The sequence below is a fragment of the Macrobrachium rosenbergii genome, chromosome 7 (genome assembly GCF_040412425.1).
Source record: "Macrobrachium rosenbergii isolate ZJJX-2024 chromosome 7, ASM4041242v1, whole genome shotgun sequence".
Taxonomy (NCBI): Eukaryota; Metazoa; Arthropoda; class Malacostraca; order Decapoda; family Palaemonidae; genus Macrobrachium; species Macrobrachium rosenbergii.
In genome coordinates, this window is record NC_089747.1 from 32,962,662 (window position 1) to 32,989,766 (window position 27,105).

Below are 27,105 nucleotides of genomic sequence, written 5' to 3' on the forward strand. Positions count from 1 at the left end.
TAGTAAATGGCGGAAGACTAAAAAAAGAAAAGAAACGAAACCAACGAGATTAATGAAGAAGAAAGAAATTAAGTGCTTAAAGAAACAATGCATTCAATAAAACTATGCAAGAAGAGAGGGCATATACGTAGAAAAGAAAGCGTTATGAGAGAGAGAGAGAGAGAGAGAGAGAGAGAGAGAGAGAGAGTACATTTTCTCTTGAGTGCAAAAGCCGGCTGGACGGGAAGCCCCATGCCCTTGCGGGGCTGGGCCTGGAGCGGAAAAAATTGCGTCGCCCAGCCTTATGGAGGCAATGAAGGTCTTGAAAGAGGAAAACTATAGGCATTGTTATAATGCATTTATTTCTTCTTCCTTTTTTCTAATAAAATCTGGATTTACCCACCTGGTCATTTTTTTTAGAAGCATGCCTTCTATCGATTGGTTTAGTTTTCCAAGGCTGAAAAAATTCAGCATAAAACTGTTAAAATTTGGAGTCTGTCTTAAATCTTAATAATTACAAAATATGAGTCTGGAATTATCAGAATTACCTCCGAATTTCTAAATGGTTCTCTAAACTCACTCTTTATCGTTATCGTTATCAAAATGCACGTGGAAATGATAAAAAAATTTAAGAAAAAATGAGAAAAATGAAAATATAAAAACAGGAATTGAACAAGAAAAATCAGCGAGTCGGTGCATGCCTTATGTATACCCTAGAAGTTCCACATAAGTATTCGTTACCTTTAAATTACAGAGGAAAAACTTTATGCAGAGAGAGAGAGAGAGAGAGAGAGAGAGAGAGAAGCACAAGTAATTGAAGCAAGTAGATCTTTCAGTTAACTTTTCATGTTAATTCCCTAAGCGGTTGAAAATAAAAGAAAAAAGGAATAAAAAAAATTGAAGATGATCAAATCTGGCCGGAAAAAAAGATTAAAATAATAGTTCTGTCTCTCTATCTAGAAAGGGACCCTATTATAAATATCAGATCATAAAAAGAAGAAAAAACTAGACCTATGGTGCCACATGATTATGCAAACCAGTAACGGTAAAAAAAGGATATTGCTTTCGTAAACTCTCGTAAACGAGATAACTTTTTCCTCTCTTTTTCTCACTTTTGTTTTTTAGTTTTTTTTCACATTTGGTTCCCTTCTCATTCTCTTTCCTATTGTTCGATGAGAGTGAAAGTCTGAAATAATAATAATAGTAAATATAATAATGGTGATAAATATAATATAATAGATAAACTCAGTGGAATCCAGACGACAATTCTTTTTAATAATAATAATAATAATAATAATAATAATAATAATAATAATAATAATAATAATAATAATAATTAGCTATTATTGTCTTTATTAAGGATCAAGACAAAAACCTATGTACACGACCAGCATGCTAAGGATGAATACAATAGAAAAACAAAACAGCTGTAATAAGAGAGAAGCGAATGTATGAATAATTGTATAAACTATTTACAGGAATCTGCCAAAAACAAAAAAAAAAAAAAAAAAAAAAAAAAATTAGACAAAAAGTCAACAACAGCCTGAGAAACGCTAAGCAGTCTGACAGGCTTTTGCAGTCACAATCAACGTCGATGATAAGGTCAATTTATTGTGAAGCAATGGCAACTACAAACAAATTCAACAGTGCTATGTAAATAGATAGTTCTCTAGAAAGTAATAACGGTATTTCTTTGCCTGTAAAGTAGTCATCATTTTCACAGTTAATTATAAAACTTTTTCTTTCTTCTATACATATAACATTCTTAAATGTAGTGACAGACATTTTGTCATTCCTCTGTACAAGCATCAAGAGTCTAACATTTAATGATTCAAAACAAATCAAACCTGCAAAAAGTGAAGAGCTTCCGAGTTGGCGTAAATATTCGATTGCTGGCAACTGACCCGTACCACTGAACCAGATCCTTTGCGGATAAGAAAGGCATATAAAGATACCTGGACCAGAGGGCGTGGATCCATTGGCGTTCCAGCACCGTTGAAGACCGCAGTTCCAGCAGAGCATGCACGACAGACCCTGCGGATTGCATATCAAGACTAAGCTGTTTGTTTCACTTTCAAGGTGCGTCCAAGAATGATTTCTTCTTTGTTTTGATATATAGATACTTTGTCATTTCTGATTTCCAGAATTTGTAGTGTCAACAGAGAGTGTTCTGCAGTTAAACATGTCCTTCATTAAATCCTAGTTTCTTCCTTGTTTTGTCATTCAGATACTCTGCGTATATATCTCTAAACTTTCAAGTTTTTGGGTGACCATGTTCGTATCTAACTTGTCATTGGTGCGTTTAAAATCAGTCATTATACTGCAGTAAGCGATTTGTTTTGTTTACTGTGGAAAACAAACTGTCAAGTGGTTTTACTTAAGTGTTTTTTACTTGTTGTACCAACAAGCATGTTATTCTTGATAGAGTTCAGTGTATCGTGATCCAGTTATAGGCAGAGTGAAGTACAGAGTGATTCTAGGTGTCATGAAGTTAGTGGCGATTACTTATATTAAAAGTTATGTATACAGTGATTGCTTCTTAAGTTCAGTTATGTACATATTGAGTCCCTCATATCTATGGTTAATTACCCTGACTCACTTCTAGGTACAGTTAAGTATATAATAATTCAATCGTAAGTACAGCAGGTACAAACTAGTTGACTCAAGAAAAGATAAATGTCTATTGGCAAGCAGTGATTATAACATATTAAGTTATTCACTTCTGAACACTTGTACAGCGATTAACTTGTGTATACAGTGAATTACACTGTGATAAAGTTGCATTGCTTTGAATCTCTAATATGCAGTTCATTGCCATCTTGAAATCCATTCCTAGCTTCATAGACATTAGAAGGTTGACATTTTGTCAGCGCTGAAATCGACGCCTCCTTTCCCTTGCAAAACTGTTAACAAAGATTGTATACAAATGGCACGCTTCTGTCATTAAAAACTACTGATTCGTCGAATGATAAAAAACTTACGATTTGACCGAAAGAACAATAGTGCCCTAGCTCCGCAAACCAGACCTTTCTACCGTTGCCACCAGTGACCCAGGTAGTGCAACAACAGTTAACTTATCCTCAGTCAGTCAACCAGACTCTGGGACACGCGTAGACGCGCAAAGGTGAATCATTCGGACTTTTTCACGTGAAGACTACGATGGTAGCCTAACGAGCCTCAAATCATCAGATCAGTGGAAGAGGTCCAAATGAATAGAGGCTATTTGAAAAACGCCCTTGAACGAAGGCAAGCTAGTTTCGTGAAGGTACACTGCTGGGAGCCGTTACATAACCACTTCGTTTGGTTTTATTTCTCTTTGTATTGACAGCAAACTATACTTACAACTGAATAATACAGGCCGATAGGACGGTCATCCTACTGTCCATATTCAGCCACCGCACGATGAATGCAAGAAAGAGAAAGAGGGAGGAAAAATGTATTCTTCAGTGATGGGGAAAGGTAATGGTTGGGGTGGGGGTGGGGGTGGGGGTTGGAATAAGGAATGAGACTTATTCCCGAAGAAAGTGCCAAAAAATGTTATATAATTTAGATTTACTGAATCAACTTACCGTTACTACAAAATATTTGCTATATGCCATATTCGCCTAAAATCATTTTATAAAATATTTCAAAATACAGTTTTACATTTTTTCTTATTAAGAAAGCTGAGACGCTCAAGGACATATGAATCAAGATCGATCATTAAAGAGAGAGAGAGAGAGAGAGAGAGAGAGAGAGAGAGAGAGAGATCGTAGAAACATGAGAAAGAAAATAGGGTAGCTTTGAAATTACAGTCGTGGGTCAGACTCACTGGCTCGTATGATGGCGATTACAGGTCATAAATCAACTGGATATCCCTTATGTACTAAGAATAATACTGATGATATATATATATATATATATATATATAATATATATATATATATATATATAAATATATATATACAATAAAATATATATGTATATATAACATATATATACAATATTTATATATACATTTATATGTTTATATATATATATATGTATACATACATATACACATACACATAAACACACACACACACACACACACACACACATATATATATATATATATATATATATATATATATATATATATATATATATATATATATATATATATATAATTGCAAATGGCCCTCTGCTTATGAATTTAGAATCTCCGGAAACATGCCTCTCATTAGTGTTGATACTGATTTTCTTCTTAGCGAAGATGGCTCTCGCGAGGAAATTCGTCATTCTGCTCTTATTCGTCTGGCCGAGACGCCCAGCCCTGGAAATCCTTAGAGGCCGTCGACCCGAGGACGGAAAATCCCAAACTATTCTCTCTCTCTCTCTCTCTCTCTCTCTTATTTTTCCTTTCTTTTCCTCTCGGGTTTCGCCTTATTTTCGTGAACCTTTTGGTTTCGTGCGACGCTTCTCCTTACCCCAGTTTTGATTTGTGTACTCTTCCTCGCCAGCTTTGTGTGTAATATATATATATATATATATATATATATATATATATATATATATATATATATATATATATATTTATATATGTATATATACATACATATACATATATGTATATATACATATATAAATATATATATATATATATATATATATATATATATATATATATATATATATATATATATATATACATATATAAATATATATATACACACACACACACACATATATATATATATATATATATATATATATATATATATATATATATATATATATATATTACACACAAAGCTGGCGTGGTAGAGTACACGAATCAAAACTGGGGTAAGGAGAAGCGCCACACGAAACCAAAAGGGTCATGAAAATAAGACGAAAACAGAGAGGAAAGAGAGGAAAAATAAAGAGAGGAAAAAGAAGAGAGAGAGAGAGAGAGAGAGAGAGAGAGAGAGAGAGAGAGAATAGTTTGGGATTTTCCGTCCTCGGGTCGACGGCCTCTAAGGATTTCCAGGGTTGGGCGTCTCGGCCAGACGAATAAGAGTGGAATGACGAATTTCCTCGAGAGACTCATCTTCGCTAAGAAGAAAATCAGTATCAACACTAATGAGAGGCATGTTCGACGGCCATTTACAAATAAAAATTCTATATATATATACATATATATATATAGTATATATATGTATGTATACATAAACAAAAATAAAATCCTCTATTTTTTACGAGCCTTGCGCATTGTCAGTCCCCAGTATTTGGATAAAGAAATTGAATACATAAGAAAAATGGGACAGATTTATGTTATCCTTCATATACTAGATATTTGTTATAACAAAGCCCACAAAAAGTTTTACGTAATAAGCCTTATTTTAGTGGTTTTGAAAACATAAAATCGTTGTTAAAGCCTTTTAATGTAAACCTCGTTTTTTTCTTATAATTATTATTATTAAAATAGTTTTACCAGACCACTGAGCTGACTAATCAGCTCTTTAGGGCTGGCTGAAGGAAGGATGAAATGCCAGGTCTAGGCCATATGGCCTACTGGGACAAACAGGTCATTCGCATGATGATGAATAAATGAAAATGAAGTTTAAAAGAAAAAAACTGTATAACAAATATTGAAACATGTATACAATAAAATTTGCTCGTTTCCATGCATAATTAAAAATAAAATAAAATTTCATAAAACAAAAATTAAAATTCAAATTACAATTTTTTTTCTTAAACGCCCTAGCTTCTATATTTTCATTATTTACTGTTTATATTTTGTCTATCAAGTTACACTTTTAATGAAATATAAATGGGATGACTGAAAAATAAGATTCTGATAAAAAACTCGCTGTTGATTATATTTTCATATTTTTACTGTTATCAACACTTTGCATTCTGGGCATTCAGGAGGAGGACCACATGGTCAGTGTCCCAGTATTTGGATAAATTACTTGTGTTTGTCTCCCTCTGACATTGAGCTCCATTTTCCAACGCTGGATTTTATGTTTCAAAAATAGGGATATGTTTTGCCATTTATTTTAATGGTTGTTTTTATCTCTTATAATCACTAGATGGGATTTTTATAACCATGCAGAAAGCCTCACTTTAAAAAGGGTTTTATATATTTCAATATTTTTCCAGTAACAATGTTCATATTTAAGAGTAAACCTTGAACGGCTTCTATAGCGCTTCCCTAAAAATAACAAAATTCTTGTTACTTGCCTTTTATTTTGAGTGGTTTTGAAAACATAAAATCGTTGACTTGTTTGGGAAAAGCATATCCTACTCCTGATTTAATGTAAACCTCGTTTTTTTCTTATATGATATGGTGTTCTGGGGTATATGAGGAACACTCAAAGTGAATGTTATTTTATAAAAAATAACACCTCAAAAATGTTAATAAAAAAAAACTAAAGAAAACAACATAATATATAAAATTCCATGTTTGGATTGCCCCTCTTTTATATTGGCCAATCTAGCAAAGATTTTGATGTACGTATTAAACAACATAAGTATTCAGTCAAAACTGGACAAGCATCCAATGCTATATTCATTCATTTAAGTGAAAACTCTCACAGGATAAATTGGACTGAAAGTTCAGTGATTGCCAGATCGAAAGATTTCTCTTCAAGAAATCTATTGGAGTCCGCTATTATCCAGCTTACTTCCAGTTGTAATTTTAATCTTAGCCCTGGCATGTATTATTTGGACCCCTGTATTAGAAAAATGTTCAAGAATGACCTAAAAGATAAAATCACTGACTTAATTACAAGGTAGCTACTTGATATATATTTTCTATATATCCGTATGTTTAATATAATTTTTTTACTTGTAAAAATGTTTATCTTGCAAAAAGTTATTATTGTTTACAAAAAAAAAAGAGAATTATTGTGTTGTACTAAAAATTTTTAGGTGGTTAGTCACGAACCTGTATAATCTTTTAATTGTCCTGTCCCTTCTCCTGAACGGTTGATCCTAATCCTTTGTAAAAACCTCTCAAATATTTAATCTTGTTTTGGCAGTTCTACTAATTCTTCAATTGTGTTGGATTCCAGGTACATATGTTTCCTTTATAATCCCTATCTGTCATTTATATGAGCTTTCTTTGTAAACATACTTTTATATTTCTTCAGTCTGCTAAGTAAAGGACTAGCGTCGACAGACCTCGCAGCACTCCAGTGTTTCCGTTTCCTTCGTGGATTTTATCTTTATTTATATATTCATCACGTTCCATATTTTCGTGATTCAGTTATACATGTATGTATACATGTATATACATGTATACATAATACGGTATATGTGTATATATATATAAATATATTTAATATATATTATATATACATATATATTATATGTATGTATGCTTGTATGAGTGTGTGTGTGTATGTGTCATTGTCACTGATAAGATAATGCAAAAGTGGAGTAGGTGTAAATTAATGATTTCGATGAATGAAATGAAAGCTTAGGCAGCAGCAACAATCACTCTACTGTACAATGTGCTAAGAGCAATTTAAGTCATAAAAATCACTTTATAATTGCAGGCATAAGTACTTATTTTCAAAATCCCCATTTTTTCATGAAACATCTGAGATTCATCCCCGTAGCGGGGTAGTGCCGTCAGTGCACCTCACGGGGTGCACTGTAAGCATTACTAAAGGTTCTTGGCAGCGTCCCTTTGGCCCCTAGCTGCAACCCCTTTCACTCCTTTTACTGTAACTCCACTCATATTATCTTTCTTCCACCTTGCTTTCCTCAAATGCTAGGTTTTCCTCCTGTTGCACCTTTCGAACCTACCTACTCTCCTTTCCAGCGCTGAATGACCTCATAGGTCCCAGTGCTTGGCCTTTGGCCTAAACTCTATATTGCATTCCATCTGAGAGGCATCCCAAAAACAATTGTCAAAACTAAACATCCTAGCAATGACCTAGATCACGTTCAGTGAAAGCTTTGTGGTCTATATTGTTGAAATCCAACCATTACCGCCTAAGTTACTGAATAACTGACGGACACACACACACACACCACCATACAGAATGGATAGGAGACAGATGAACAGAATTGCAGACAGACGGACTCTTGTGCCACACACTGACTGTTCTGCGAGTCTTAAATCTAGATTCACTTCTGTTGCACACTAGATCTGCCTCTCTCCAACTCTTACAGCAACTATTTTGGATCGTCCTTTCATTGGCTGTTAGGATACACACGTCTGTCAAATAACACGGCCTCTGCAAGCACGTCATGTTTCACCCTTACCCGGAAATGAATTACCATGATCAGTCCTGCCTGTGTTTCTGTTTCATGACGCCAAAATTCTTCTATTTTTGTCGAGTGTAAGTGGAGTTTTGTCTCCCAGTAGTATGTTAACAATTTCCATAAATGGGTGCTGACGAAATTTCATTATTCCTCTCTACATTCTTCTTTTCCGTTGAAGAGTGAACACACCTGACTAATGTTTAATGAAAATAGTTTGGAACGCGTCGTTGCTCTCATTTTACTCTCTTATTTTTCGACGAAAATCAGAGGCAATGTTAAGCATTCCTTTTAAAGGCGCATCCACGCCACAGTAGAGCATGTCATAAACACACGTCGGCAACTATGCACTTACATGTCACAAGCAGATTGAAAACGTCTCACCGAACCGTAAGTGGAGGACGAATGAGGAAATGGTTGATCATCGTTGGGAATACTGGTTAAAACTACCAATAAGTCGTTGACTTGCATTCAACCTGTTTGTGACGTTTGTGATTAGAGTCCGACGTGTTTTTGTGACATGTTATACCTGTAGCGTGACGCGCCCTCAGAGAAGCAAGTTTCAGCTGTTACTGAATTCTAATTTCAAGAATTTTTTGGGTCGCTACAGTTTTCTAAAATATTTTCCATGACAGTTACCACGACGTCAGGAATATTTCAATCACTGTCAATTCATCATAAAAAGGGAAGGGCCTCATTTTGTTTCCTGAACTCTCCTCCACCAAAGATTTTCAGTGTGACTGACTGATTTGTACCAAAATTGGTGATACAACATCCAAGGTCACCGACGAAAGAATCATTCATCATTAATGCAATGTGCACCAAAACTGAGAATATTTACAAGCATTTTCGCACGTAATTAAAATCATCGTACATAACAGGTAAAACAGATTTTTTTTATAATTTATACAAGAATAATTTAATCAAGGAACGATCAAACCTTCATCATGAAAAAATGGAACAAATAATCACCAGTAATAAATTATGAATTCCTGGGTCATTAGACCCTTGAACTTTTTGAAAGTTATAAGATCCAGTTAAGCTAACCTGCTAACCTTGTTTTCTAAAACCGGCCATGCTGAAGATTCTCTTACGGAGACCAAAAAAGTAATGCGAGACTTCCTCAGTCGATGAATGTATCAAAATGTAGCCGGTACTCCCGCATGACCGCTTTCGAAGGGAAGATCGAGATATATCTAGTTACAATGATGTCGATCAAGTTTTTTCTCTTTTTTTTTTTTGTTTCTTGAGTGGCCGAATAGTAATCCTTGGTTATGAGAACCAACTGGTTTGCTCACGGGGAAAAAAGCTTAAAAACTCTTAGGTCTCACAGTGATCGCAAAAAAAAAACAAACCATAAGCATAGTTGCCATGAGGCCGCGGCCTATTATGTAAAGTCAAAATTGTATAAAAGAACAATTACAAATCCATACTCGCCCTCAGGAATACAATAACAAAATTTTCAATTGCAAACTCCATACAATTTGTTGCTTTTGTAAAAACTCTTGTTGCAAGTCAAAATAAATAAAAAATGTATAACTATCTTAGCAATCATGTACACAGTTGCCATAACTTCTATCGCAAAAACTCAGATTATTTCAGGTAAATATCAGTTTGTTGCTTTGCTCCGATTGTCAATCTTTTAACTTTTGATGAACAAGGACTTCCATTTCAAAATAATACATTCTTTTGATTTTTCTTTTTTTTCTACTACATTTTCCCCAACCAGGAAACGGTTTTTGATATATCTTTTCGAAATTAAAGAACAAAGGTCATAAGCGGTTACCAAGAGTAGGTGGGTCTACTTCACCTGTTCGCTTTTGCTCTTTATTTTCTCTCTAGTCAACACCCGCCCCCAAATCCCCAAATACCTAGGGCATAAATAAGGCTGCTGTGTGTTGGTAAAAGCAAGACCATGAACAGCGTTTGTCAGAGATTTCTAATTAGCTATGAAGATGGTAAAGTACTTCCATATTTACTGTGAAAGACTGGTTCTGTTACACAGATTTCTTACTCTAACTCCAAATCTTCATTTTCTTTCATTTAATTTTCCAGATTTTGAAAAAACTTGAGCTTTACTGGCTCGCATAGTAAATTGATGGCATTTAGACATCATTACACTTACGTGATTTTGAGAAGAAATAGTGAGGATTCAGTGTGAACTTATACACTCATTAATACACACACGTATATATACATATATATATATTATATATATATCTCATTCACTCTGTCTCTATAATATATATATATATATATATATATATATATATATATATATATATATATATATATATATATCTATATATATATATTTATATATATATATATATATATATATATATATATATATATATATATATATATATGTATACATATACATATATACATATGTACATATATTTATAATTATATATAAATATATAAATAAACATATATATATATATATATATATATATATATATATATATATATATATATATATATATATATATATATATATATATGCGTGTGTGTGTGTGTCAGTGTGTGTATGTGTCAGTACTGTGTGTGGTATCAATGGATTATTACAAATAAAATTATGTCAAATTAGCAAATGCACTGAAGGAATTGAAAATCAAGAGATTTATCTGGCGCAAAACTAAAAACGGACACACTTACTGTAGACCTTTGCATTTTATGACAAAACTGGTTTCAAGGTCAACGCGAATGAAAGAAAAATAATCTCTGCGTTAGGAGGAAACCCAGGAACCGGTCAGATGTCTCTCGTTCTTTCTCCGACCCAGTTCTTCTTCCTCGACTGAAAGTCGGGAGGAGTCGAGGTTGCAGATTCCTGAAGCACCCTCGAATTTTGCACCCGCAATTTGATTTTGCGCTTTCTTTACAAACAGACGGATGGTATTTGACAACTAATTAACTACGAGTAAATGGTGAATTGATCCCACACACACACCCGCGCATACGCACACACGCACACACAAACTCACAAAAACACACACTCGCACACACATACATATATACAGTATATATATACTAGACACACATACATATATATGTGTGTGTATGTATTATGTATGCATTATATATACGGCATGTCATTTCTCTAGCTTGAGCCTGAAAACTTTCGTTACAAAGGTCAACTTTCTAATCGGGAAAACTCGTTTTCTATACGGAAGAGAGGTTGACGTTTTCTGTACCGCAAGTCTACAGCAGTTCTTCCATGTCACGGATTCAGTGCTGTTCTATGAACATTGAAAGTTTCTTCACCTAATGGTGCCATGTACACTCACGCACGTACGTACACACCTACACTCATCCAGCCACACATCCTCACAAATCCGGCTGTGCGCGCGCGCGCACACACACACACACACACACACACACACACACACACACACATACAGGACCTAAAGGTCAAGTGGTCATGCTACCCTGTGCCTTAGCAGTAAGAGGGCCAGACCCCATTCCGGTGAATCGGAGCGAATCCCGTTGTGCCTCAGTTGACCTAAGCAGTGTATGAAAGCAGCGTATTACATACAGGATAAAGGTCATAAGTCAACCCCATTGTGAATGGCGAAGCGTTGTGCCCAGTTGGCAGTGGAAAAGCGTATTATGTACATGGTCATAAGTCAACTGTGTTGGGTAGCAGCCAGGCTGGAAAACGGTATGTAAATTGTAACTTTATTCCATTATTACATGAGGCTTAACTTTGGGAGTTAAAGATTGGAGTCAAGAAGTGTGAAGAAAAGAATTGTCGGTGTTAGTACAGAATAAGTAAGAGAAGATGGATTGACAGGTGTTACGTGGCAGAATGAGAGAAGACTTAAGGACTGTTAGTGAAGCAGTGTTCAAGGAAAGGATATTCTTAAATGGTGTAATCTTGAAATGAACTGTCAACTTAGAAAATGAGAAATAAGAGCGACTTACAACATATTGCACAAACATCAGAGCTGAGCAAGAGAACTTAGCACCACAAAGTTCTGAAAGCAGGCATACGCATTTGATTTCTTTCAGGGGAAATTGAGGCAACAGGAATCGTTCAATCTAACACGCATGGGCTGGAAAGAGGACTTAGATGAGAAACAGGAACAAATGTTCGTAGGAGCAACAAGTTTTACTTGCATACAGTCTCTTAATTCAGAAGTACTTTAGCTGTCACATCTGAATGATAAACAAATGTACCTTTTGACAGCCATTAGGTCCACCTTTGGTAAACGTTCCCTAAAAAAAAGTAAGTAAAAAAATGGCCGAAGTTACTTCGGCGCAATCGAATTTTCTGTATAGCATATAATGCTGTATAAAATCCTTAGCCACGGACCATGAAACTCTCAGCTGCGGCCCATGGTGGCCTGTGTTGTTGGCATCTATAGGGGTGCCAGATGCATGATCATGGTTGATTTTAACCTTAAATAAAATAAAAACTACTGAGGCTAGAGGGCTGAAATTTGGTATGTTTGATGATTGGAGGGTGGATGATCAACATACCAGTTTACAGCCCTCTAGCCTCAGTAGTTTTTAAGATATATGGCGGACAGAAAAAGTGCGGACGGACAGACAAATAGCCATTTCAATAGTTTTCTTTTACAGAAAACTAAAACCACAAGTAACTTTTTAAGTTTTCATAACAAATACTAAACAACTTCATCTTTGGCAGAGATAGAAATGAGACACACTGACTATGCAAAACTCATAATCAGCATCAATGAAACTCTTAATGACGATGCGAAACTTATGATCAGTATCTCAGACATATCAGAGATCACTGGTACTCGGGTCTTGCTCATTCCAGAGGGAATTCTGCGATTCCCAGATTTTGAAAAATTTCTAAGCAATGTTATGCTTAAAATACAGAATACGTTAGAATTCTAATTTTTCCAAACAGCTCAACCATCCCTTGTTTAGCAAAACTGACAAGATTCCGTTAAATATTTCTGATTCAGTAAAGAATAGTACTTTAAATTCCTGTCATAAAATTGGTCAGTGTTACTTATATATGTTACAAGTCTGATATATCTTTGCAAGGAAAGTTAATACGTTGTCTAACAGAACCTCTTAATTTTCCAGAGTCATGAGGCTAAAAGCATCCCTATCACCAGCCTTAGCAATCATCTCGGTCATCACAGCAGTATGTCTGACGACCGCTAATGCCCAATGCTTGTCAGAGGTGGATGACTTGACCACAATACCCAAATTTCACGACATATCAGGCATGATCAACTTCGACATAAACCTCTTCAGGGATATTTACCTGAACTCAGACTACCATACCAACGTCTTCATCTCGCCCTACAGCATCTGGTCGTCTGTTCTTCTTGTTTATCTTGGGTCAGCCGGGAACACGAGGGCTCAGATGGAGGAGGTTCTGGGGTCACAGACAAGATAACCACTCTGAAGACATGGAGGGTCTTAGAGTACATGTGAGTCAATATTCACCCATCGATCAGAGTCAATTGGAAGTAAGGAAAGAAGTGAATATGATGAACACTTTGAGTAAGATGTGGGAATACAAGCACATTTTCTAGCTCTCTTAGTAAGATGTAAGTCAGAAAGATCATTTGCTAGCTTTTTGATCAAGAAGGGGTATAGACAGTGAACTGGAGCAGCACCTTCAGACCTCTGAGCGAAGAAGGGTAAAGAAAATAGGGTATAAGCTAAATGCCTCTCAGCTCTCTGGGTAAAATGGGGCCTCATGAAAGTATGAGATAGGGTTTACAACTCCTAGTCCTTTGAGTAAGGTAGTGGTCAAGAAAGGAGAGAACAGGATGAACACTTCTTAGCTTTTTTGAGTAGAGTGGCAGCAAATAACGTAGGTTGGTTAAAAATGTAAATAATGAGAGAGAGATGATACAGCTGTAGAAATTGTGACCAAGTTTAGAATACACACCACAATGAAGAAAGAAAGGTAAGAAATTAAGCAGGAAAAGATGAGGATACATTAGTGCACTGTAGACGAAATAAAAAACAAAGTTTTAGTTTTAAACTGTTGTTGATGTATGTGTTCACTTCTTTGTTTAATTATTTACTTTTATGATCTAAGCCAACAAAATTAGTACAAGGTTGCTTTTAGCTGAGGCTGCGTATGTATGCATGTGTGTGTGTATTTTGTTTGCATGTATTTGCAAGATGCTCCCAGAACTTATGAAAAAAACATTTGATGGATCTTAGCATACATATTCATCAGGTGGTCTTCTTGAGGTGATTAACTTTTGGGAGAAATCGGTCAAAGTTGATGAGTAACCACAGAAACCATCTCTAATCTGAACATTTTCCCCTAAAACGTTTGTGATTTTGAGAATCGCTAAAAGAACACATCTACAAAGTTTTATCAAATTATGTTCATCCGTTCCTGAGATATCCTGTTAACACACATGCATACCTACACAGTCTGAACGATGGGAATTTTCGAATTAGCTTATCACTTATCTGAATGGGGCTGGCGTAGTCATGCCCTCCGCAGGGTGCTCTTGGTTTCATCTGTACTTCTCTGTACTCCCTCTTCTCATTACGTACAAATGTTCTGTAAAAGGTTGTTTGATTGTTCAGTTTTTTATGGAAACATATTGATAATACATAATCGATTTCGCCAAGCGAAACAGATATCACTCGATTGTAGTTTAGTTCACAGAAATCTCGCCTTTGCAGGTACAGGGAGCGAGACATCAAGATCTACGCCTTCGCCAACAAGGCCTTCATTGACGCCAAGATCTCCCTCAACCCTTGTGTCGTCAACATACTTAAGGACGATGTCGCCTACGTTGACTTCTCACAGGTGAAGAGGAAGAAGAGATTTTTCTTCGCTGGTAGTTTATTTGAGCTTTTTACAAATTTCCGCAGTTTACTTTTTAGGGAGATGCTGCCTAATTTCTGAAATGTTTTCTGACGTATCTATAAATTACCCAATATCAGAGGTTCTGTTTCCGAAGATTATTCTAAGTGTTTGTATTGTCTTTGAGCGCTCAACAGAGAACTTATTTTCAATTCTTTCTTATTTCCGGAGACTTTTTTTAAAAGCCTTTCTCCCATTAAAAGACAGTGCATGGTAGAATTATATTCTACCATTTCTATCAATGGGCAACATTTTTGCTTAGGCGCAACATTTCTCTCAGAGCCACAGCGTGTTACCTTCATAAGCTGAAAGATGATTTCTAGCTATATTAGGCACTGTTTTTATAATCATAAACTACAATCAGACTGTTTAAAGTATTTTCGTTAAAACGAAAGAAAATAAAATGAAAGGAAGCTACTTGATGAAAAACTTAAAAAAAAAAAAAAAGTAAGAGGCGGGAATTACTGAACTTCAATCATTTCTTACATCTGATTTTTCCTGGATTTCATTTTATTGATTTAGACCAAGACGCTTTTGTTCGTTGACGTAAAAACTAAATGTTAATGTTTACGATATTAAGAACCAAGGAGCACTTTAGTATCTCCTTTTCCTTTTTTTCAGTCTTGCTGTCCAGCCTCTCTAATATAACTTCCTAGTGCAACTGTGGGTTTTCTTCCACTTCCATCTTTATGCCCTTGTACTACATCTCCTTTACTTTCTGGCTTGCTTGAACTTGCTGTCCAACCACTCCAACTCTCTTTTCACTGAATGGCCGAAAGTGCCCCGGTGTTTAGCCTGACGGCCTAAATATCATGAAATCAGTCAATCAGAGAACATCCCTTTTGACAGTCTCGCTGGAAAATTTCAAGCTTACCGACGAAAAATAATTAAACGTATTCCCTTCTATTTGCAATGTTTTTTTCTTAACATTCGAAACCATGTGTAAGAAATATAAAAATTGTTAAAAACTGTATCCTTCCTGATTTTTTTTTATGTAACTCCTCTTATTCCTTTATAATTTCCTGAATCAACTTTGTTAGTTTTTCCTCGGGAATTTAGAGTTCCTTCATGAAAAACAGACTTTATTGCGTTTAAGAATCACACTAATGTTCCGTATTACGTTCGCTTGTCCCAAATCGTATTCCTGAGTTTTCAAATAATTTTTCTTTTTATTTTTTGCTTGTTCTCCTTTTCTAATTTTTTCTCAGCATCTTTTCTCTTTTGTTCATTCCACATGTTACATATTCCTTATTGATTTTTAAATTTCATTCTTGTTTTTTTTTTATCTTAAATTTCTTTTTCGGGATCATCTTCATTATTTCCGTTTTCCCTCTATTCATTTTCTTATCGATGTTAAAATATCTATTTTTCTCGTTCTCCTTCGCTAAAAATCCTTTTTTGATTACTTTTTAGTTTTCCCGCTTCCACTTAATACATTTTCCTTCAAGGTTTTCGAGGCTTCGTGGCAGATCAACAAATTCATATACGAGCGAACCTACGGCGTCATATCCAACGTGGTGCAGCCGACCACCTTGCACAGAGCCGTGTCAGTGCTTGCAAACGCAGCCATTTTCAAGGGCAAGTGGCACATGCAGTTCTCGCCCGAGAACACCCAGATGCGCAGGTTCTACGGTACCCCAGAATATTCCACAGTCATTCCCATGATGGCGTTACAAGAGAAGCTCCGATACGGTAAGATTTTTGGGAGAGCAGAAATTGCATGGAAATATTATCAGGGGTTAAGATGTCTGATTTTTTTTTTTATAGAAAAGCTAAACTCGTATAGATGGTGGCAGGAAATACCATCTCAAATATCAGAATTTCTATTTTTGAATGAAAATGAGTCAAATACGAGAAATGGTTGGAAGTGGCATTTCAGAGACTAAAATTCCTTCTTCTTTTTTTTAGCGGAAACTGCAAAGTAGAGAAGATGGTTAGATAAGCCACGCCAGAGACTCAATTTCTAACGTTTTCATAGCAACACTTCTGCTACACAAGGAAAATGGGTCCTGGTAATACAATTTTGGAATGCTAACCATGCAACACAAAAATCTAAGAAATGATTTCCTTTACAGATCTAAATATTTCTTTCAAGACAATCTGGAATGCCTTGTATATCTAGTTATAAAGTCAATAAAATTCTTACCTAAGAGCTTATGATATGTCTTCTATACACCACAAAAATCCAGGACTATTTGGCTTTAGACCTTATAGTATAATCCAAAGGATCATTTCCATGAATTCTGGAGTGCAAATCCATGTACCTTACATACCAATTAGTATCTTGCTTTATGCTTAACAGACCAAATGCTGCTTCCAGGACATTCTGTTATGCCTTGCGTGCAGCACGAAATCAATGCAAGGCTGGCTGTAGCAGACCTCCTAGTCCAGACGTTGGTTTTCGTGTCACACAAATCTATCCCTGCCTTGCATCCCACTAATAGCCTAAATGATTTTTCCAAATTACTCTGGAACGCATTATCAAATAACACACAAAACATCCAGTAAATTGACTTAAACCTATTTATTAAATATTCCTTCAAGTCATTTCTGGAAAGCGCATTCTACTACCACAAACACAAACCTGTAATTAGATCTGTACCTAATAAACCAAATGCTCTTTTCAGGAAAATCCCTAGATCTTCAAGCGGAAGTGCTGGAACTGCCTTATTCTGATGGGCACACTTCCATGTACCTCTTCCTTCCGGCTTTGGATACAAGACATGACATGGGTCTGGCCGCTCTTATCCTCCGCCTCACACCCGAGAGACTTCGGGCGTCGATCACCAACATCTGGCATCGAGAAGTCAATGTCACGTTGCCCAAGTTCAGATTCAGAAACGCGCTGGGGAGTGGTTTGAAAGAGGTAAGTGGATCTGCTATTGATATAGTACATACAACGCACACACACACACACACACACATATATATATATATATATATATATATATATATATATATATATATATATATATATATATATATATATATATATATATATATATATATATATATATATATATATATATATATATATATATATATATATATAAATATATTTATACATAAATGGTTTATGTATGTGTGTGTGTTTCAGCACAACTCTGAAACGCATTGACCAATTTCAACCAAACCTGGTATACATATGACTTACAATCTGGGAAAGAATACTGGGGGGGTAAGACATCACTAGCACACAAAGGGCACCAAAAGGGGTAGGGGTGGGAAGGTCTTCCCTGAAACAAGGCTGGTTCTGCCCGTAGACTAAATAAACTCTATGGGTTTATCACACCTCATTTAGGTATATATATGCCTTGCTATCTGGAAAAGAATACTATGGGGGGTAAGACATCACTGGCACCAAAGGGGGTAGGGGTGAGAAGGGGGTGACATGTAAAAATAACCTAAAATAGCAGATATTTGTGTCTAATCCATAGTTTTCGAGGTCGCTGAGATGAATAGTAACCCTTCCAATGCCCTTTAAGTCCAAGTTCAGCCCCGATATTAAGGGGGGTTGAGAAGGGGTGAAAAATAGAAAAAAAAATGACAGATATTAGCGTCTAAACCATAGTTTTCAAGCTAGCCGAGATGAAAAGAGACACTCCCGATGCCCTTTAAGTCCAAGTTCAGACCCGATAGGAATGGGGGATGAGAATGGGTGAAATATAAAATATCAAAATGTTGGGCATTGTAACTGAAGCAACAATTTTAACAGGAGAGAGAGAGAGAGAGAGAGAGAGAGAGAGAGAGAGAGAGAGAGAGAGAGAGATTTATTGGTTGTCATTCAGAGTTTTCCCGGGCAGCACCAGATTGGTCAGCTAGTATACACACACACACATATATATATGTATATATATATGCAAATATTATATATTAAGTGAAAGAGGAATTCATCAGTGACATAGCTCTGTTCTTTCTCAGTTTTACAAAATTAAAAATATTCAAGAATTGTAGCCTTCAAGAACGTATCTTTTCCTAAAGATGTCACAGAACAAGGATGAAGGTTGAGAGTTCTTGATTTTAATGGTGAAGGGGATAAAGCTCTGAATATTCACAAAATAAATAGATTAGGGGGAGGCGGCAAACAGCTGAAGAGGTCCTCAGAGGACCACTGAAAGTATGGCTCAAAGCACTGGCTCCATTGTGTCACCAGTATTGAATTTTTGGTGGCAGAAAATATACACGTGTGATCTGCCTTCAAAACAAACATCAGCTAAGGAGTGGAAAGTTATCAATGTGTGAAGTGTGGAATCTTTTAAATAAAAGTCGGCTGAAAAAAAAAAAGAGGACATGGAGGAATGAGTGAAATAAAAAAAAATGAAAGAAATAGTTATATAGAAAGGGGTATATAGACTACTGTAGGGAAAGAAAGGTCAGGTTAGAATGTAGAACTAGCCTGACAAGAAAAGGACAAAAGGAGGGGCAAAGTTACAACAGAAAATGTTAGCACGGCTTGTCTGAAAGCACTGGGCAGTCTAACTCTTAACAGCTAAAATGGAATGGAAGGTATTATAGTTTAACTAAATTTTCATACACCCACATACCTATTGGCTATACATATTCAGTGTTTAAACTGCAGGAAAGAAGGAACCATCAAGTTATAACAGAATACAAACCTGGAAATGTTCGATAAGGAGAAGACCTAGTTGTTCGAGATTCTAAATAATTTCCAAAGATGAAGGAAACAAACCTCTGGTAAGTAAAATAGGGAAAAGATCACAATCAAGGAATTGAGGTAATAAGGTGTCATGAAAATATGAGTATTATGTACAAAGTCATTCATGAATTGACTGAAAGTTCTAGGAAATCTTAATAAAGACTGGTGCTTACTATAGTGGATTTTTTTTTTACTTTTTATTTTTTAGAGATTCTAGATTATATTTTTGATGGATACATTTTAACTATCTTAGCTGGAGGCTAAATATACTAGACAAATGTACTTGATACTTAATTTCTATTCCAGATAATTTGCAGACACTTTAAATATTCCTTGAAGCCTCAGGGGCTTGCAGATTATACAAGAAAAGGAATGGGTAGAACTCAAAGTAGCAAGGCTGTTAACTAGAGAAGTCAAAGTCATTTCTTTAGTAACTGATTAACCGGAATGCTAACCGAACTGTGAAACAATTCAAGTCAGAGAAGCTTAACCAAAAATATAATGCTGCCGTAGATAAGCCAACTGATATCATACACTATCAGTTTGGTTCAACATAATCGAGGACACAGAGCTAATGAATGTTTTTGATTGTCAAGATTTGATGCACAACATTTCAAAGTTTCTGTAAAGAAGTTTGGCTAGAGAACGAACGAAAAGCTATGGCGTGTGTGTGTGTGTGTGTTACAAATACGGGTTGTACAGTACATCATGATGTTCCGGAGAGTATGAGGATACCATAAACAATAGCTAAAGAACTATCTATCAATCTATCTATATATATATATATATATATATATATATATATATATATATATATATATATATATATATATATATATATGTGTATATATACAGTATATATATATGTGTATATGCATGCAGTCCAATATGCATACACGCATATTTTAAGAACCAGTTTGATTTCCTGATTCAATTCTATTAAAAGTTCAGCGATTTAGCATGGAATCATTAAATACAATAAGTGATCAATTTATTACATTTCTACAGTGGAATTCTGGTCTTAAAGTGTGTTTTCTATGCACCAGCCTATTAATAACAGGAATTCTGTGAGCCTATATATTCGTATTCATAGCTAACTAATCATTTTTTATCTGCTTTCCTTGTAATAAAAGACATCTTTCCAACCTCTTTCCATTGCAGTCACTCACTCGTATGGGCATGAGGGACGTGTTCACTAAAATGGCAGACCTAACAGTTCTAGCGCCTCTGGGTGGACTCACAGTCAGCGACAGCATTCACGAAGCCAGCATAGAAGTTGACGAGGACGGAACTGTGGCCTCAGCAACCACCGTCTTTGTCATAGCTGCAAAGACACAGCGTCCTCCTCCTCCTGTTGTTTTCGAGTGCAACAGGCCCTTCCTCTTCCTCATCTATGACAACCATTCAAATAATATTCTCTTCATGGGCACCTACCGGAATGCTACGCATCAGATGATATCCCCATAGAAAAGAAAGATGAAGCAAGTAATTGGAAGGGTGGTAAAACGTGATTGGTCTTTTCTCTTTATCTTGCAGAATTTTATGGGGGTATCCCTTTCAAGAAACCCTTGGCAAAAGTTAATTAGTCCTTCCACTTTGTCATCCCTCATGGGGCCTTTCTGTTTACCACTCCTCCATCACCTGACGTCTTAGTTGCAAAAATTGAAGAATTGAAATCCTGAACCATCAGAGGCTATTGGTTTTTCCTGGCACTCCTTTTACAATTTTTCGGGTGAATACTGTCAACTTAGTTACATTAAGGAATGCCACCCACTAACATCCTGGTAGAAAAAGTTAAAGTAAAAAGAGGTACTAAATCTGAAGGAAAATTTAATCCCTTCTTGTTCAAAATAAAATCTTCATTAGCGAGTACCTGTGGAGTGTAACCTATATCAGTGCAAAAAAAAAAAAAAATAATAAAAGCTTAATGGGCATAAAGTGCTCAGAACAAAAGTCTCCGGAGACAAAAGCTTAGAGAGAAGGATGTGGTGATGCTGATGAGAAGGTGTATTAGACAGTTTTGGTTATGAGCACTCCGGGAGCACTAATGCTTGCTGGAGCCATAGTAGTAGTAATAGCAATAGATGAGTACCAGAATTTCAAATATCACCTGATGTCTTGGAAGAAAATCTCAAGAAGATCATGGAAGACAAGGATCTTCAATTAAGTTCTTTCCTTTCACTGCCTACAGCCGCTCAAGAAATATTCTCTTTAAGGGAGCTTTCTAGAACACACAGCAATACCCGAATTTCTGGTAAAAGCTGAAAATGAAGAAGACAGGTTTAAGTAACATTTCTAATGAAAGGCTGAATGACTTTTGAAATGACAAATTTCATGAACTTTTTCAAAGACATTTAACCATTGATAAACTATGGCTATTTAAAAAAAATTATAATTTACAGATTAAAATGAGAAACGTCTGCAGATGTAGAATGGTTATGTATCATCAAATCTGAAACCATTCCCATAATTATCATGAATGCATAAAGAAATAATTATTTAACTAGTGAAATGTTTTTAGGTTGTTGTACATATAAATTATGTTTTGTTGTTGTTGTTGTTGTTGTTGTTGAATAAATTATTAAGCTAAAATCTGAATATTCTTTCTCCCATCTATTTCATTTGAAGGACGCCATCGCAGGATCTATTCTTGTTTGTACTTGAATGCAAACCTTTGACTTTTAAAAGCATTACCTTTGGTGATGGCTGGTCAGGTTGCTGAACCTTGGTAATTACAAAGACATCTTGCAATTCTCTTCACCACTGCTGTTGTTGAAGTTTACTTAAATATTTCTTGGCTTGAATGGGTGATGACTCTGACTTGTTTGTTTTGATCAAGGTTATAACTGTTTTCAGAATGATGATACCTGATGATTTTCCTTGTCATGAAAAGGATCAGTGTATATGTCCACAGCATAAGGAGTGTGTGTGTGTGTGTGTGTGTGAGTGTGTGTGTGTGCAAGGTTTATGTCCTCTTGACCTCTTTTGATGTTGACCCTTATTCTTATCATTCTTTCTGCAAAGAAGGAGAATGAGTTGAAGAAGAAGATGTCAAGGAAGGCAACACTGGTCTCTTGTCTGCTCTTCCCTAATCTTTACTGGCTTTGATTCTTACTCCTGCTTTTGGGATGGCACCCATTCATTCTCCCTTTGCTCAGTCTGAGGAGGGCATGTGTGGGCCAGATGGTGTCCAAGGCAGAGTCTGTACAGTTGGTACTTTGTTTGGTGAAATGTTGGTTTCAGTAACTCCAATTGTTTCTGCCTCAATTCCCACCTTCCCTACTTCTGTGACGATGACACTGAAGCATCTTAAGGAGACAGAGGGTCTGATGAAGATGTTTTTAGTTTTCCCTGCACATCATGGTAGACTCCTGCTTGTATACCTCTGGCCAAAATCTCCTCACTTGCCTTAGTCACCTCTTTTTATGAGACTGATCATTGACACCATTGCTGATGTTCCTGATGGAGCTGCTCCTACAGCTCCTGCTGTACTTCATATAATTTTCAGAATGCCTACCTCGACTTCATCTTTAATAATCATGGGAGAGTGTGGAGAGACATGAGGTCATAAGAGGTAAAAGTATGGTCATGCTTTTCCTTTCTCTTCTTTCTCATCTTTTCCCCCCTTCTTCCCCATCTTCCTCCTCGCCTTCCCCATCTCAGGATAGGCAGAAGGGCAGGAAGAAGGCCAGGAAGGCAGCCTTCCACAAGATACTGAAGTCTCTTTTTGTGGCTATCACTTTCCTGAGAGTGACGGTGATTCTAACACCTGGTTACAGGGACAAACAATCATGGGTATTGGAACATGTTTGGTGCAGGTTCTATATGGCCTATGCACCACTTAGTATTACTCCATGAGGGACAGGCAGTGTGTGCACCTGCTTGCCTCAGTTAGGTAGGGGAGCCAGTCTGTTTTGTTTGGCTTCTGTCCTTGAAGCTTGAAGGCACTAAAGATGACGGAGAAAGATCACCTGTAAATTCTTTGGACCGTACTCACTGTAGGCACTTGTGATCTGTTTCAGCTGAGGATCATTCTGGTCTGTTTTGGAATATAATGGACTTGGTTCTCTAGCCCATGATACCCATGCAAGCCAAACTGGAGAGACATTTTTGCAAAGTCACTGGGCTCATTCAGGAGTACACCTTGGGTTTTGCTCTAGAGGTTTTAGGTTTTAATGTTGTTTTAGCTGCCCTTTTGCACTTGCTTGTGGTGTACTGGAGGAAGTGGATTCTCTGATCTCCCAATCAGAGAAGTCCCTCTCTTCCAGTTACAGCCAGGCTGCTTTTCCCTCCACTGGTATGACAGAGGACATACTATACCCTGGTGCACTCCAAGACCTGCCACCTACAGGTATACCTGTCAGTCTGCAAACTGACAAACAAACTTCCCTTGGAATAACTTTAAGCAGAAGGAAACTTTTTCCTGGCTGCCAAAATAGAAGCCTGGAGTTGATTGCCAGGCTTCAATACAGGAGCCATCAAGGTGGACCTTTTCATATCAGGTTCTGGCTAAGAGTGGTCTCATCCCAAGTACCTCCTTACTATAGCAAAGTCAAAGTGACAGCGGAAAAACAGAGAACTGATGCACAGGACTATGTTATCAACCAAGCTGTTTCTTTTAAAGTTCCTTAGGGGACTGTAGGCAAGTCATTGAATGAGGCTATGTCACTGACATCATGCTTAGGAAAAGGCTGGGCCTTTTGCAAAGACAAATCAGTACCCTTCTTCCTCAGGAAAGAGATAGAAGCCTCTCTGGCCATTTCAGTCTTCTTCCCAGGCTTTGGCCAAGAAGAGATGCAAGGGAAAGGAGGAAGGAGATCACTGACTTTGGCAATCTTCCTCTCTCTCTTTGCCATGAGTTCGTGGATACCTGTCATGTAATTGCCCAATATGGCAGTGATAGAGGGGTGGATTCCTCGGTGGTCTGTGTTGTATGGGATGTATACAGACTTCCGTTCAAGGATTCCTAGGGTGACTCCATGCTTTTGACAGGTCTTAAGGATGTGCATTTCCAGGTACCCATCTATCTGGACTCTTGGTGTACCTCTGCATCATTTGCATTGGGACAGTCTACAGTTCAAAGCTCTATGCTGTGGACTGTCAACTGCCCCACAGATGTTCATGTGAGTGTTAACACTGGTGCCTGCTTTGGCTCATAAATCTGGGATCCCTGTCATAAGTAATCTTGATGACTGGTTGATTCTGGCATGCTCCAAGGCACAAGTGCTATATGATTGGGATTGACTTCTCTCTCTTTGTGGTGATCTAAGAATCAAGAAAAACTGGGAGACTTTGTATCTTTAGCCCATGCAGTGGAAAAATTACCTGATCAAGTTCAGTGATATGTTATGATGTAGTATTAGGGTGAGACAATAGGCACTGTTTTGTGGGAGTCCACAGTATTCCCCTCTTCTAGAGATGCATCTTTTCTTGGACAAACAAGTTCCTCACTGGGTGGGTCACTATCGTACTCGGCTAGCACTCTGCTGGGCCCGCATTCGATTCTCCGGCCAGCCAATGAAGAATTAGAGGAATTTATCTCTGGTGATAGAAATTCATTTCTCAGTATAATGTGGTTCGGATTCCACAATAAGCTGTAGGTCCCGTTGCTAGGTAACCAATTGGTTCTTAGCCGCGTAAAATAAGTCTAATCCTTTGGGCCAGCCCTAGGAGAGCTGTTATCAGCTAAGTGGTCTGGTTAAACTAAGGTATACTTATCTCGGACAAACAGGGTGGGTAGTGACACACATATGCATATCTCATTTGCTTTGAGGGTATGAACTTGAGATAATTCTCACCTGCATGTCAGTGTTCTCAGAATAAGTCACTTGGTAATGTGATGAGTAACAACACAACCAATGGCATATATCAATAGGAAAATGAGACAGTCTCCCTCCCCCTCTGCAGATTGGTGAGAAAGAGGGTGGTTTGCCATTCCATCAAGCTGTCAGCCATATAATATCCTGGGTTGTCAGAATGTGATGGCAGATCAGCTGTGGTGCCAGAGGTGGGTCATATAGAGAGGGTGGTCCTTGCACCAGCACATGGTGGGAAGGATATTCAAGGTTTGGAAAACACAAATGATAAGCCTGTTCACCAGTGTTCTGCTCTCCCATGCTAGACTCTAACACAACCCTGATATATACACTTTTACCACATTCACCCTGATTCACCAAGTGATGACTTGGTGCTGATTACTCCTGGTCTCAGGATGACTCTGGTTGCCTGCCATTGGCCACAAGATGCGTGGTTTCCCAGTCTGTTGGACTGTCTCATTGAGAGTTAAATCTGTGGCCCATACTGCTTTGGCAAGTACCATCAATCTGTAGAGCCATTTGCAATTCATGGCTGAAGTCTGTCTAGCATCTCCTGTGTGAGGGATGCTTTTCTTGATGAGTTTCATGGAAGAGGTCAATTACCACCTGTAAGTAAGTCCATAGCAGATGCCCACTTGCCAAGTGGGCCATCCTCTGTGGTTGCTCTCATCAGATGGGCCTCCCCCAGGTTGGAGTCACTTTTCAGTAGATTGCCGAATTTTTCATCTGGTTGCAGTGAGACAAGCTCTTATTATTTTCTGTGTTAAAAGACAACAGCTAAACCCTTTTCCAGGCTTCTGGCTTAAAAGCATGGACCTATCTGCCTTAGTTGAGGTCTCTGTGTGCTTGAGGAGCTTTGATCAGTCCTGTCCACCCAGTGAGCTCAAGCATCTAGAATGGGATGTGACTTTCATTCTCTGTAGTCTAAACCCGGTACCGTATGAGTTCTGAGAGAGACTTTGGACAGGGATGTGGGCAACCTGTGGGTACTTTCTCCTTAGTCCCTACTGTGGTTGCTCAACATGTTCTGTAGCTGCTCAAGCTCTACTAGAACAGAAAAGCATCTTGTCTAAGGTTCACATTGGTGAAAGGTTGGCTGAATGAAATGTGACTGTCACTCTTTCCCTCTATCTATCCTTTTCCTTCCAATAGCCAACAGCCAAGCACAAGTGAGTTACACAACAGTTTCTTAACTCTAACTTGTTCTCCATCTCCCTTTTAACAATGGGGAGGGGGCAGTTGGCAAAGCAACATTATCAAGGGAACCATAATTGCATGTTACCTTACAAGCTATCTTCCTGTCCTATATGAGAAACTTAACTCAGTAGTCATTTTTCCCCAAGGTCTAAGGAATACCAGGTCTACCCAAGCGCAGGTAAATTGGGGGGGGGGTGGGTAATGGGGGATCACTCTTCTGAGGGGTAAATTCTGTGACGTCACACCGATCGAGCGTTCTGTAGCTAGTTATATAGAACGCTCATTATCTTTTTAGAAATATTTAATAAAATCAGTTTGTTCACAGAATGTGGATTTTACTACTAATATTGATAACTTAGGAATTTCCACATATTTTCATATAAAAAATATGTAATGCTTAAAAACAGTATAGA

The 27,105-nt window shown here is 37.1% G+C and overlaps 1 protein-coding gene across 1 annotated transcript; it reads left to right on the forward strand.

Annotated features, from left to right (window-relative positions):
• Window positions 1-1,932: 1,932 nt before the first annotated feature.
• LOC136840288 (serine protease inhibitor 88Ea-like) lies at window positions 1,933-22,271 on the forward strand. The gene is given in 7 exon segments (XM_067106966.1): window positions 1,933-2,058; window positions 13,261-13,587; window positions 13,590-13,613; window positions 14,839-14,965; window positions 16,471-16,714; window positions 17,650-17,888; window positions 20,841-22,271. Coding segments are annotated over 7 exon segments (1,326 nt in total). The 5' UTR covers window positions 1,933-1,999; the 3' UTR covers window positions 21,147-22,271.
• Window positions 22,272-27,105: the final 4,834 nt, after the last annotated feature.